The sequence below is a fragment of the Ischnura elegans genome, chromosome 1, assembly GCF_921293095.1.
Source record: "Ischnura elegans chromosome 1, ioIscEleg1.1, whole genome shotgun sequence".
Classification (NCBI taxonomy): domain Eukaryota; kingdom Metazoa; phylum Arthropoda; class Insecta; order Odonata; family Coenagrionidae; genus Ischnura; species Ischnura elegans.
Window position 1 is genome coordinate 12,231,302 of NC_060246.1, and position 14,119 is coordinate 12,245,420.

The 14,119-nt window shown below is 37.2% G+C and overlaps 1 protein-coding gene across 3 annotated transcripts in view; it reads left to right on the top strand.

The window, feature by feature from the left end:
- Nucleotides 1–14,119, top strand: part of LOC124155741 (V-type proton ATPase 116 kDa subunit a1) — a 51,639-nt gene that overhangs the window by 22,097 nt on the left and 15,423 nt on the right. For 2 of the 3 annotated variants that reach the window (XM_046529812.1, XM_046529832.1), the window contains exons 5-8: nt 6,492–6,618; nt 8,303–8,479; nt 11,596–11,808; nt 12,132–12,282. In XM_046529812.1, the coding sequence (XP_046385768.1) occupies nt 6,492–6,618; nt 8,303–8,479; nt 11,596–11,808; nt 12,132–12,282 (668 nt within the window). Of the gene's footprint in view, nt 1–4,517; nt 4,616–6,491; nt 6,619–8,302; nt 8,480–11,595; nt 11,809–12,131; nt 12,283–14,119 lie in introns of all 3 variants that reach the window. The other variant, XM_046529822.1, reaches the window with a different exon arrangement.

Here is a 14,119-nt window from a genome sequence, read left to right on the forward strand (position 1 = left end):
GAATTTTTTGTTATGAGTTTGGTATGTATTTTTATATTCCCCTGTCATTAACTGTAACTAGGGAGTATAATCTGTGGTCCTCATTGAACTGTTGATGATTCAGGAAATGAACTATGAGTGACTCCTAGCGTTTCTATTTCATAGAGCATATAGCCAGGGATGCCGACTTACAAAAAATATTCGGGGGGCCCAAACCGGGGATCTTGCCCCGGGAAATTTTATAAGTATGTAGTGAGTTTTAAGTTTTTTAAGCATATTAGAATATTCATATGATCAACATCAGAATCCTGATAACTCGAATCTCAATATCTGGACACTCCGGGGAAAATCAGCAAGCCTGACACATTTTTTCCTCACACCCATAACGAATTTTTGAGGAGGCTCGGGCCCCCTGAGGCCCCATGGAGTCGGCACCACTGCATATAGCTATGTTTTTTTTAATTCTAGTGGGCACTCGTGTGTCAATCGGTTTTTAATGGAGAGGTACACTTCCCATCCAGGAGAGCATTATCACAGAAGGAAGTGCTTCAATATCATTACTCAGATATTGAATAATATTTAGGCCCTCAAAATACTTTATTTCTAAGCAGAGCTCATTATAATGTGTTAATTACAGACTGTATATTATTTTTTAATTAATGATAAAATTGCTCTAGCCAAGGGAAACTATGGCTGTATGTTACGGTTTGTGATTCTTCCTTGTGATCTATTCTTAAGTATGTTGATATATTCCTAGTCCATGTATTTTTTTAAAAGATTAATGTCTAATAAATATGTTAGAAATTGTAAATGGTGCCTGAAAAATATTACATTCTCTGTACATATATTGGATTGAAATTTCCTTCTTCAGCTTTAATCTCTGAACACAAATAAATATCAAGTATAGACGTGACATGATGAATGTAGCTTTTTGAAAATCATGTTACTAAACAGCCTAAGAATTCTCATGTACATTTAAACCAAATCCTCTGTGAATTAATGAATATGTTTTTATTTCCCTTTAGTTCTTTGTGAACCATTGTTCTCATTTTGCCATTATAACAATTTGAGAGCAGTTTCTATTTTATCTAGCTTATTTTTCTGTGCATTATTGTGCATATTATAATCAGAAAATGTACATCTTTTTCTGTATTTATTATTAATTGCATTCCTCTAACTGTAAATGTAATACATACTGCTTGCTTTTGTGGGGCATATGTGTCATGGATTAATTTTTTTCACGTAGCCAAAGAGATTCTTCTGGTATCTGTACTAATCTGTTTGTGTATTTTCATGCTGATGGAAAATATTTATTATGAATAATGTTGGTAGCAGATCTTACCACCAAATGTACACTCCTTTGATTATCAAGGGGAAAAAGTAATTTTTATGTATATCCTACTCATTTGAAAGTGGCGAGTATTTGTGGAGGTATGGGGTTATGAAAAATTCCAAATTTTTAAAAAATAAGTCCCAGATTTTTCCCATTTCTTTCAAAACTGAAAGAGTTGGAAAGCTATGTATAGTCTTTTCAACTTAAAACATTGTTGTTACTGAAATGTTGTTGTTGTTGTTATGAAAATCTGAGACAGTCAGGGCGACTCTCATTCATGGTATAATGTGGGATGTCCTATGTTTCCGTAGGATATTCTTTGATAGGTATAAATCCTTTAGTAGGAGCTAACAAGTATCACATTTATTGGTGCTGCTGTTTTGAATTTGCTTTTAATACCGAAGCAACGGGATTGAGGCTGAATTAAGGTCCCATTTCAGAATAAAAAAAAAATGCTTTCTAATGTCACAGATCTATCTGGTACGCTGTGGTTGCACAAGTGGTGTTGAGGTATACATATTATATCCTGCCTGTGACCTAATGTGAACTGACCACTGGAATTTTGTATATTTTAAAAGATGAAATATTTTCTATTTTAACTTCATTTTAATACCTCTAATAAGGGTTTGAAGTATCATATTTTGGAGCATCGATAACTATTTTAGTTCCCTTTTTGTATGGAAACGTGTATTCTGTGTTAGTGATAAGCACAAAATTGGAGTGAAATTGAGTTAGAGCTACTTTTTTCTGACTCTATTGAGTGCTGCAGGCTTTAGTCGACTTTTTTTTTCACCGGCAAAAAGTACCTCATGCTGATATGACAGCTTGAGTATACACCATTATTAAAATCATTATTGTTGTAATGATACCATTATCATTTTTTAAATCTATCACAATATTATAGTCAATGATTTTTGAGTAAAATAACAAAACTTACATTCGTATCTTCTAATATAATAACTTAGCATTGTTTTTCATCGTGTGTTACGTAACAGCTAAATTTAAACTGTCACTTCTGCTAGTGCAAAATTCTGGATCAAGAGGTTTGATTGTGAAGGCTCTTTTACTTGGATTGTGAGGGTGCTTTTGTTCAAGGTATAATTAACTCACTTCCCTTTAGTGCTGAAAGTATTTTGCTTAATATGAATTGTGATTTTTTTTTAAATTTCCTGCGGTGACCAATGATAAAATCTAAGCTCTGGTGTGGTGTGATATGTTTGATGTGTTTCAAATACTTCATGTGAAACATACATGAAGATATGTTTATGGACTGAAATATTTAGTTAATATGAAGTATTTGCCATCCGTTTTCAATGCCTTCACCTTGTGCATCATATTTGAGATTGACTTTTCATCATCCAAGATAGTGATGGTTATATCTTTACATTGGCTACATTCTTTTGTCCTTTAAGTAATATGTAGTAAATAGTCATCCTTCAATTTAAAATATTGATGCCATGAAATTCAATTGTCAGAATTTCATTCCTTGCATTGAGAATTTTACTCTCAAATAGGGAATTCCTTTCTGTTTTCACTAATGTCGTGGGTGATACTCTTAATTCACCCCTGTACCTTCAAATGCTATTTGAAAACTACTACAGTGAGTCCTCGTTTAACGTCACTTACCGTTCCTGAAAAATGTGACGTTAAACGAAATGACGTTAATCGAAGCACAATGTCCCATAAGAAACAATGTAAAAAGTGAATATCGGCTCCTAGACCTCACAATTCCTACGCGAAAAAATTTTAGCGTATCATATTTGGGCCATTTCTTACGATGGGAATGCCAAACTATGGCATAAACACGAGTCCCTGTCTTCATTGACGGCAATACCAGCAGCGACGTACATCCTTCTCCATTTTTGTATCTTCCCGCGTTTGTTTTTTCGGCTTCGCTATGGTGGTCACCTGGGCATCATCGCCTGGGCATCATCATCGCTGAAACATCGTCGCAGTTACAGGAACCAAGATTATTGAGTACACGGCGAAAAAGTGACGACAAATACTCCGAGTTCTACCCGGAAAAATTCCTAGAAATCACTTTTCAGGTTCCAGAAAACCGTTATGTCAAGTAAAAGTTGCTAAAACTTTACTTGACATTTACGCACTTAACATTTGCGCACCTACCTAAGAATTCATTTTGCAGAAAATTTGCTATAAACGTAATTGAAATTGACAATAAACACACCGTTTTACACTTCGTTTAGACTGACTGTATTACCGCCCACAAAATGAACAACCTGCAACGCCCGCCGCTTCGCATTTTTTCTCGTGCGAAATTTAAAAGACCTGACCAGACCTGACGTTATCTCGAAGCAAAGGTGCGATAAACGAATGACGGTCTCAAAATTTTCGTGACGTTATCGCGAAATGACGTTAAACGGGGTGACGTAGAACGAGGACTCACTGTACTCTAAGAATAGAACTATGCGAGAAATTATGAAATATTATTTAAGGTGTTCGTATGCTTTGAATGATTTATTTGAAACTTCATTAGTACAGTTACAGTAGAGAAGGAATTGCATGGCAATGTGCCCTTCCCCTCCTCTTCCATTCCTACCCGCCTCATTATACTCTCGCAGACGGCATCCATGTTCAAATATGCAAAATGGATAACACTTGATCCAGTCATCCATAATAACCCACCCATGTTTTTGGTCCATGAAGTCAAATGTACTCATGACTCCATAATGTTAAAAAGATATGGATTGAATGTCATTTGAAATTTAACGCGAAAACGTATAGGAAATCACAGGAAAACCTTAAATTTCACCTTGTGATTGATGTAGACTTCACTATGCTCTGACTGTGACGAAGATGACTATGCTCTTTGAGGGCGACATTATTGTGTGCTGCCTACGGAAACTATTTGTTTGTTAAAAATATAGATCACTTAGGAAGCATTTGTTCTTAGAAACATTTCACTCAAATGAAATTCTCCATTCCTGAAGATTCTAGAAAAACTCTTCTTGGAAGATTCTTTTTATACTTGTTGATAAACTTCAATTCATCGCCATGATTTTTTGGGAAATTTTTTCTACCTTTGACAACTCTTTTCTATGACCACATTTACGAGGAATTGCAATAGTCTTAGCCAGTTTTCATTTTATTATTTTTTTCTGTGGTGAGGGCTCTTTGTTTTATTTGGTGAGTGGTTGGATGAGTGAGTTCTAATTTGTGGTCTGTTCCGTTTGTGTGTGGTTAGCACGAGGGGGGAGTGAACCCCACAGAGTCAATGACGAGGGCGCTCATCAGCGAGGATGCGATGGCCCGGCAGACAACTGCTGGCCCTGTGCAGCTGGGGTATGTACATGCATATATGCACAGCTCTGCAACGCAGCAAACACCTCATTATTCACAGAGGGCAGCTGCCCTCTCCTCTATACTTCTCACTTCTTTGTCCATCTCTGTATTATTAAAATGCCTGTATTTCTCTTGGAAAGTTTTGGTCCTACAATCCTCTCTACTCAAAAAGTGTTATGGCTTTGAGCAGAATTACAATTTCCGTTGATTTAGCACTTGGCTGTATTTTATGAGGGGGAATGTATGAGCATGTGCTGGTTGCTGATCGCTATCGCTGTTTTTCTTTAATTACCGTTGCTCCATTCAGGTACATCGTTGATTGTGTCCCTTGTACTCTTGTTGTGCTGGACTTCACAATTTGAGCTCATTATATGGCAGATTTATCATCAAGGTTATACATAATAGTAAAAATGATGCCCAATTAATCTGAAAGGCTTGAGAATCGCTCTCAGTATGGTTCAATTGGTTGAAATTTCTATTGTGCTTACTCCTATTTATTTCATGTACTGTACTCCTGGCCCCTTAATATGTTATAATACTGATGTAGTGTGATTTCCTTTATTTGCTGTATTGAATCAAAATGCCTTAAAATTATATTTAGCATCTCCTTAATGGAGCAATTGCCAAATTTGGATACATTGCTCTGAGTATTCTTTCAGGCTGTAGGTGAAGACCTGTAAAGTACCTTGTAAGCGCACAAATTTTATTCCAAAAATTTTGACAAGTAATTTGATTAGGCTAAATATCTTTTGGGTATTATTTGTCATGTTGATTTTCATTTGTTTAGAATGCTAAGGTAATTTCTTACTTGAAAATCTAGAATAGTTTGTTTTCTTCTTTTTTTTTTGTTTCTATGAAATTTTATTTAGTGCAATTAATGCCCTTGTGTTTTGAATTAAATTACATATTTTGATCTTCTGAAATCATGCATGCATATCAATCACTTATTAACTGGATGGAGACATTTTTAAAAGTAAATGTAATCTGTTTTGTTCCTGATGTTTTTTTCAAATTGTAAAATAAAAATATGTACTAGAAATTCTGTTCTGTGACTTTTTTATAAGCGCAGTGCATCACTCATAAGATATGACTCATGATGCAATTTTGACATAGCATGTATAAAAGTACGACCTTCTGGAGTTTCATATGATCTGCATACTCCTTTTTTTCTCTGTAGTTTTTGGAAAAATGTGATGCTTTTGTAAGTGAATTCAGTACCATGGTGCACGAGCTGTCTCTGCATGTGGCAGCTCTCATAAAGATTTTCATGGCACTTGTGTTGTTAGACTTATATTTAATCAGAACAATATGAGCTGAGCAAATAAATGAATGAACGTGTAATAATTTTTGTTTGATAGAAACTCATCCTTCTCCAGAGCATGTTTCCTTTTGGATTTTTTTCATTTACATATCTTTTGAAGGGACATAGAGACTCAGAATTCCAATACATGTCACCCTCATGGCTTTGATTAGTTGAGAAGGCTAATTTTTTTAGGATCATCTTATTATCATACTGTATATTTTATCCCGGCCATTGTCAGTGGGAGAAAATTTATGCGAGTGTAAGTGACGAATTTGATTTTCAAGATTTTCACATCATGCTTTAAAATCTTTCAGCTCCTTTAACATACTGGGGAATGAAAGTGAACTTCTTGGAGTTATTATTCAAAAGTGGTTTAACTTGGGGGAATAAATTGATATAGTGTATTGTGGAGCCTACTCTCTTGGTTGATTTGGCCACCAAGAAACTTCCAATCATTAGCTGTTGTTCCTTTGCATGTGTATAGTTCCATAAGTATTGTTCCTATATTAAACCCTTGCATTACCCCTTGGTCCTAATACTTCTCCTGCTTCCCCTCGACATCCGCCCTTGCAGCTTCGTGGCTGGGGTGATCCTGAGGGAGCGGATACCAGCCTTTGAGAGGATGCTGTGGCGGGCCTGCCGAGGCAATGTGTTCCTTCGTCAGGCAGAGATTGAAACCCCCTTAGAGGATCCTGCAACCGTAAGCATTCATTGAATACTACTTGGTGCCAAAGAGTGGTACTAAAATATCATAAATCATAGGGTACACCATGTCTTTCACAACATTGCTATAAAAATTAATTTGTGGTTGGTTTGATGAGAGGATATCTCAACAGGCTAATATCAGTCTGCCTCTAGGAATTTAGAATAAATTAAGATTTAGTATTTTGAACAGATGTATTTTTGAATTTCTTTTTAACAAAAAGTATTGACAGTATTTTCCTCAAACATCAGTTGGCTACCCAGAGAACTGGAGAACTGTGAAAACATGGAAATAGATTTTAGTTTTGATCACTTTGAAGACTTTTGATCACTAATAATTTTGGAGCAACCTAACTCTTTAATGGCATTAGAACATCTAAATAACTGTTAGCATATTTCAAAAGGAATATTCAAATGTTATAAGGTAGTTATCGGTTATACTGAAGAGCCTGGCGTAAAAATTGTTGAAATTGGCTTGTAACTTATTTCTTACTTGTAGATCTTGTAGTTACATTTACATGAATAAGTTTTGTCATTGGTGGTTAGTTGTTTTTTTATTATTTATAATCAATTTTCAGAGATTAAGGTTAGTAAGAATTACTCAAGATCTGTGTGCCCTTGGGGCACATGTTGTCATTATTTTTAAATAACCAAATTATAGCGGAAAAAATAACGTGTGAACAAGGAACTACCTTAAAAAACATCACCTCCATGGTGAATAATTGAATGAAGTAATTTTTCCACTTCTGTCTCCTCTGCCTAAGATGAGACTTATTTGTCATAGATCCAAGCTATTCATGGCAATTACAGATTTGAAAATATGGAACATGACTCATCTAGCAGTTACACAAAAATAGTTTTTTTATTCTGGCATATTTTACCCAGGAATGCGCTCTAAAATACTAATTCTTTATGGAAGGATAGCTTTATAGAACTGGAATACTCAGCCGCATGAAGAATTCTCACTCGCCCAGGGGCTGAGAGTTTCGACTTGCACCCTGTCATAGCAGTTGCAAGTAAAAACTTTGTCATCGATGGGTTTCTAAACTCTTTTTGACTGGCTGGGTAGATGGTCCTCTCGTGGTGTATTTGAAGTGGCGGTGTGTTTAAGCAACATTGCCAAGTAGGCATCAATTCTGGACTTGGCTCTTGTGTGGTAAAATTGTTCTGTCCAGGACTATACTTACGGTAAAAGTTGAATGAATCCAAAAGCAAAGCAATCAACCTTTAAATGTTGAACCTGAGGTAAAAATGCCTGTTCAATTATTCTAGGTACAACTGATTTTTAAGGAAGCTAGTTGGCCTGTTCTGATCAGGTCATATTAAGATAATTATTTCATCAAGTAGAGAAAAGTCACCTAAGGGCATGTGTACCATTATCCTAAAGAGAATGAAGGTAAGCCTTATCAAATCTCTACTGCAGTCAAAATGACGGTAATGGCTTTCTAGTATTCAGGAGAAAATTTTCATTTGTCATGCTGCATAGCCACAGGCTAGAACTGTAGCTGAAAAGTCACTACCATAAAAAATTATTACTTTCAGTTTTAAAAAAATATTTGGCCACCGAAGTTGTTGATGCAACTTCAATAGACTGGTATGGAATTAAGAAAGGACATGTATAGAAGATTGATTGATAAATTTCATGCGTGATACTATGAGACATCTTTTATTTTCTGTTTCAGGGAGACCAAGTGTCGAAGTCTGTGTTTATAATTTTTTTCCAAGGAGACCAACTTAAGACGCGTGTCAAGAAGATCTGTGAAGGTTTTCGAGCAACTCTGTATCCGTGTCCTGAAGCCCCAGCCGATCGAAGAGAGATGGCCATGGGTGTCATGACTAGAATTGAGGATCTGAATACAGTTAGTAGCCATTTCAATCTCATTCATTCCGTATGATTGTCGTTTGCTTTATGTTTCTTTTCAAGGAATGCAAGTAACTGCATTGGGCTGAGTTCTATCCTAACCATGTTGCGTGTATCTTACAGGAAAACTTTCACTTTGCCATTACCCCTCCATAGCATTTTTATTCTTGCACTGGAGAGCTTTGAAATTTTTATCAGTTAATGTGTTACACTTTACAATTATGCTTATTAAAATTTGAAGCTCTATGGAGAACCATTTTTGAGATCAAGAATTTTAACCTTTTCCCTACCAAAGACGAAAATATACGTTCGGAAGTTTCTTGACCCAGGAGACAAAAGCCGTATATTTTCCACGGAGGTTTTCTAACGCAAATAAATGAATGCCAAATATATACGTTTCCTAGCTCTCCTCCTTTTATGACGGTCTGGGGTGTAAGACGTCTTTGTTTCAGGACCCAACACTGTGGGGTTTCGGCTTTACCCTTGAAATTTGGGAGCAGGTACCCAGACCCCTCATCTTATTTACCCCTCTTAGTGGTAAGGGACCGTGGTCATACAATTGTTTATCCAGTCAGGTTTCGAAATAAATATTTCTTATTTTCTCAAGAAATATAAACTAAGAATTGAATTCTTTGGCTTTTGAGCAGCGTTTACAATTTTTAAACGAAATTCTACCATAAATATTAACTTATATCTTGAATTCTGTATAAACATCAACATGAAAATTGTTGCTGCATTGAATGGGTTAATATTAACCTTCGTTTAGAATTGAGAACTTGGTTTAAAATTTGAAAATGCTCAGAAAAAAAAGTGGAATTCAATTCGAAGTCTGCAATTTACGTGCAAGCAACAATTATCCATGTGCCCAATACATATAAGCATTCCATAAGTTGACTGAGAACCAATGCCGCAGGTAGGGTCGTAAACCCGGAAAGGAGGAAGCACAACTACTCTTGGAGTTCGAGATAATGCGGAGTCCCCGCTGGGAGGGGTCGAAAAAGGTTGGAGCTGAGAGCTTGTGATTATCTGCGAGACCCTTCTAAACGAATGTCTCGCATAAATACTCCATACCAGGGGAAAGAAGAGTCTCTTGCAGCTCAGTACAGCAGTCATGCTAAGACGAAAACTCCACCGTCTCGAAAGGGTTAAAAATTGCTGACGTTGGCTCGTGGTAATATTAGAGTACTCAGGATTTATAATAGTTGTATGCACATGAATGGTGACCTGTTGTCAGTGACATCAGTACGGACTGTGAAATAAGTTGTACTACTGATTGAGTAGGTATGTTTGTGGTATGTGGTGACATACGTATAGCTGGAATTAGTTACAAGCATTGTTCATACAGAATACATTCCAGCTGTCTGGAAACCTGGAACATAGTGGTACGTCACCTTTTTAACTAGTATGGTAGAAGTCTGTGATAATGAGTGCCAAAGATTCTTGGAAAATCACCAGTGGTGTAGCCAGGAATTTTGTGCGGGGTGGGTCCAAAACCAGTGGGGGAAATTTTGAAAAACGGGGTACTAAGTAGAGGGTTTTAAACTAATTTTAGCACTCTTCATAATCGAAAAAAACTTCATTTTTTGAAGACATCTTTTGTAAATTCAGGATTTTTCAATATTTTGTTTTCTTTTGTGATACAAAGTAAGTGTGATTTTATATTTTGGGGGGGTCTGGACCCCTGGATCCCGCCCTCACTATGCCACTGAAAATCACTCTTTACAGTATGGACTCATAGTCGATTTCCATTGAACATAGTGTCTTTTTCCAGTTATCAAAAGAAGGAAATTTTGATTATTTATCCAGAAGTAAATGCAACAATATTAGAATGTTTGTTAAAAAAATGAATAGGTTTAATCATTATAAATATAGACGAGGAAAAATGCCTCAATCGTCAGTTACAAAGGCTCGAAAAGATGGAAACCTATTTATTTACACTCTGCTATCGACTAATAATCGATCAGTAAGTGTATTAAAATTACAATTTTTTACCAAAAAAATAACGGGAATGCTTAAAGAATACTCTTCATTCTTTCTGTCAGTTATCGCACATCACTTGTCCTATAAGTTTTTTTTTGTTTTTTCAATCAAGATCAGTGATTTGCAAAGAATTGGACTGCAACCTAGCTTGTTGTTAGCCTCCCTTTAGGAAACAAGTTGATTGAATGCTATGGTACAGCTTTTAAATTGCTTAGCTGGTTAATGTTGGTAACCTAGAATTGCTATCAGAACTATTGCCTATCAGTAATCAGTGTTCAGGCGTGTTGTGGTTGAAAAGTGACTCAAAAATATGGCTTCTTATACAAATTGGTCACAGTCATGGGTATATTTCATGGCTCCACCATTAGTCCCCAGGAAAGTATCAAATCCTTCTTCCCTCAGAATTCACTCTGAGCAGGCTAATACATAAAATATTCTCAGCCTCCTTGAATGTAGAAGTCAATTGAGCTCTGCCTAGGGGCTTGCACTGTCGTGTGGTGCTGCCTTGGGGCAGTGTGTAACCATAACGGGCTATCATTAGATATCAGAGCTTGGTAAGCCAGCTTATAAGTCCTGGGTTGCGGCGGTGATAAGGGTTTGCCATACAGTATTTGTAATAGTCCATGGAAGAAGGCCTGAATGTCTCTTTAAGCATTACTAATCACCACAGAAACCTCACGTAGTAGTGTGGGTAACAGCACTGTAACGTGCTTGACACACAGGTGTGATATCTTTCTCATCTTCGTCTAGCTTGGAAAGGAAATGAGACTTATATTGGGCAATGATATCAATAACTTGAAGTGAAGATAATTAGGATTCATTGCCAGCAACAGTAGTCCCTTGCCTTGGTGAAGTTCATCTGATATTCTTCAGTAAAGTTTGGGTGTATTCTGAATGTTATACATCCCAGATGATGCCCACAGAGCAGTGAACTCGTTATAGGGCACCCATTTTAGATGGATTATTTCTCTATGATTTTTCAATTGGTCCAATCCGCACTAGAATTACTCAGTGTAGTGAGTTTCATGCTGTAGAAGTTTAATTGATATAAATGATGAGGCAGTAGTTAGCCATTTTGTCATTCATTCCAGCTTGGCCTCTTTGTCTTACATTATTTTCATTTTGCCGTGATAGGTCCTTGGCCAGACACAGGACCACCGGCATCGGGTTCTGGTGGCAGCTGCAAAAAATATAAAGAATTGGTTTGTCAAGGTGCGGAAGATCAAAGCCATCTACCACACGCTGAACCTGTTCAATTTGGATGTGACTCAGAAGTGTCTAATTGCTGAATGCTGGGTGCCCGTGCTTGACCTTGAGACCATCCAGTTGGCACTCAGGAGAGGAACGGTGAGTAATTTCGAGAGAAGTGATTGGAGGGGGGGGGGGTTGAATGAGAGGCCACAATTCTATTCCTATAATATAAAAAATTGTCTCTCATTTCTCTTTGTAAATGCTCCACTGAAATCCTAATGCAGTGTAATGAGAGTACTGTGGCTGGAGTGAGTTTTTCTCCACACAGTATTCAAGTAAGAAATAATTTATGGTCATTAAGCTAAAAGATTCATTGGTGCATAATTATGGGAAGCATACTCTGAATGTGGGGAATTACCATTGGATGGATGTGCTATTATTTGCTGCCTGGTGTTCATTGTTGACTTGTTATATTTCAGGAGAGGAGTGGTAGCTCTGTGCCACCTATTCTGAACCGAATGGATTCTTATGAAGACCCTCCAACATACAATCGCACCAATAAATTCACCAGTGCTTTTCAGAATCTGATTGATGCCTACGGAGTCTCTAATTACCGGGAAGTAAACCCAAGTAAGTATTGCCTGAGGTATGCCAATGAGGAATTTCTCAGTTTGTAAACTGTATAGGAAAGGTGGGGGCCTCATAAACTTCTTCAAATCATTAGCTGTTGGTGCAAAAATGAATAAATATGACTATTTTGGATGCTCATGTATTTCCTTTGACTATGTACTTCATGAAAAGGTGATATTCAAATTTGCAATCATACTGATTTAAGAATAAAATGGAGAAAATTGAATTTATCCATTCGATCATTAGGAAAAGTAGTTATTGATGACATAGTTCCAGAGTTATTTGAAGTGACACCCTGAGCACTGCTAGGAAGCATTATTTGTTTCTTCAATTTCTCTATTGCTTATGTATGGCACAAATAAATTTGGCCCCAATTTTCTACATGGATTTTCCTTGATCACCATAGAGCTCTTTAAAACAAATATGTCTCTAAGTACTACAAGTTAAATTTTTCCTGTGCGGAAGATTTTTCATCACTAATACACTTTACCCCCCTTTGAAATTTTTACCCCTAAATCTTTTCAACCCCAGTGAAGTTTGTCTCTCTCTTGACCCTGATAGCCTTAAAACGTCAATTTTTTTCAATCAGAGGCAAATAACATTAGTAAAAGTCCCTTGAAAAGCGATAAGTTTAGATAAGGGGTTGTTTTCCCTAATTTAGGGGTTGCGTAAAAATGGAGGGTGATAAAAAAAGATGGAGGTCATTTTCGGATTCAGCGACACAAAATTAGCAAGATACACCCTAAATAGTAGCCAGGCATTTTTTGAACTATTTTTTTGCAGAAAAGTGTAATCAATGATCAATAAGGGTAACCAAAATGAAATAAGGGAGGTACTTGTAGGTTCGAAGATTTTCGCGGCATTGGTTAGATGAACTTTCCATTCTATTCGGGTTTTTTCACCGCGTTTGTTGTATTTTAAAGACAACAGTTTCGCTGGCGTTACAGTCAGCGTCTTCAGGTTGAAGGTAAAATGGATCTAAAGGTTTCTTATGGAATGGAGAATTTTATGAACAAACAGAGGGGGCAGCTATGGGGTCTCCACTATCTCCAGTTGTAGCGAACCTTTTCATGGAGGATTTCGAAGAAAAGGCCATTGCGTCGTACGAAAAGAAACCATCGCTCTGGCTGAGATACGTTGACGACACGTTCATCATTTGGCCCTATGGCACCGAAGAATTGCAGAAATTCCTACAGCATCTCAACTCGCTGCACCACGCAATCAAATTCACCATGGAAATGTAACATGATGGTCAACTTTCCTTCCTGGATGTTTTGGTAAAAAGGAAAAGAAATGGGCTCCTAGGACATGCCGTTCACAGAAAGAAAATGCATACTGACTGCTATCTGAACGCTTCTTCGCACCACCACCCAGTGCAAAAAATCTCCTTGGTGGCAACACTAATACATCGTGCCTATGCCATCTCAGACACCGAGTCACTATCTGCGGAGAAGAAGCATCTCATTGAAGTGCCGGTAAGGAATGGCTACAGCAGTAGCATGTTGAATAGAAGATTTGTGGAGCAGGAGAACAAAGACGCAGCCCCAAAAAGGACCTCTGAGGAAGAGAGCCGGCCGGAGCCGGAAGCATATGCCACAATTCCCTTTGTGGCGGGCACATCAAAAAAGATTGCCAGAATGCTCAGAAAACACAAGGTAATAACACGTTTCAATTGCGTGACAAAGATATCAGACATGCTATCCGGAGCGAAGGACAAACTCCCAATGGACCTTTATGAGGGAATATATCGAGTGCCTTGTTCATGTGGTAAATATTACATTGGTGAGACCTGCAGATCAATGAAAGTCCGATTGCAGGAACATCGGAGGGCTACCAA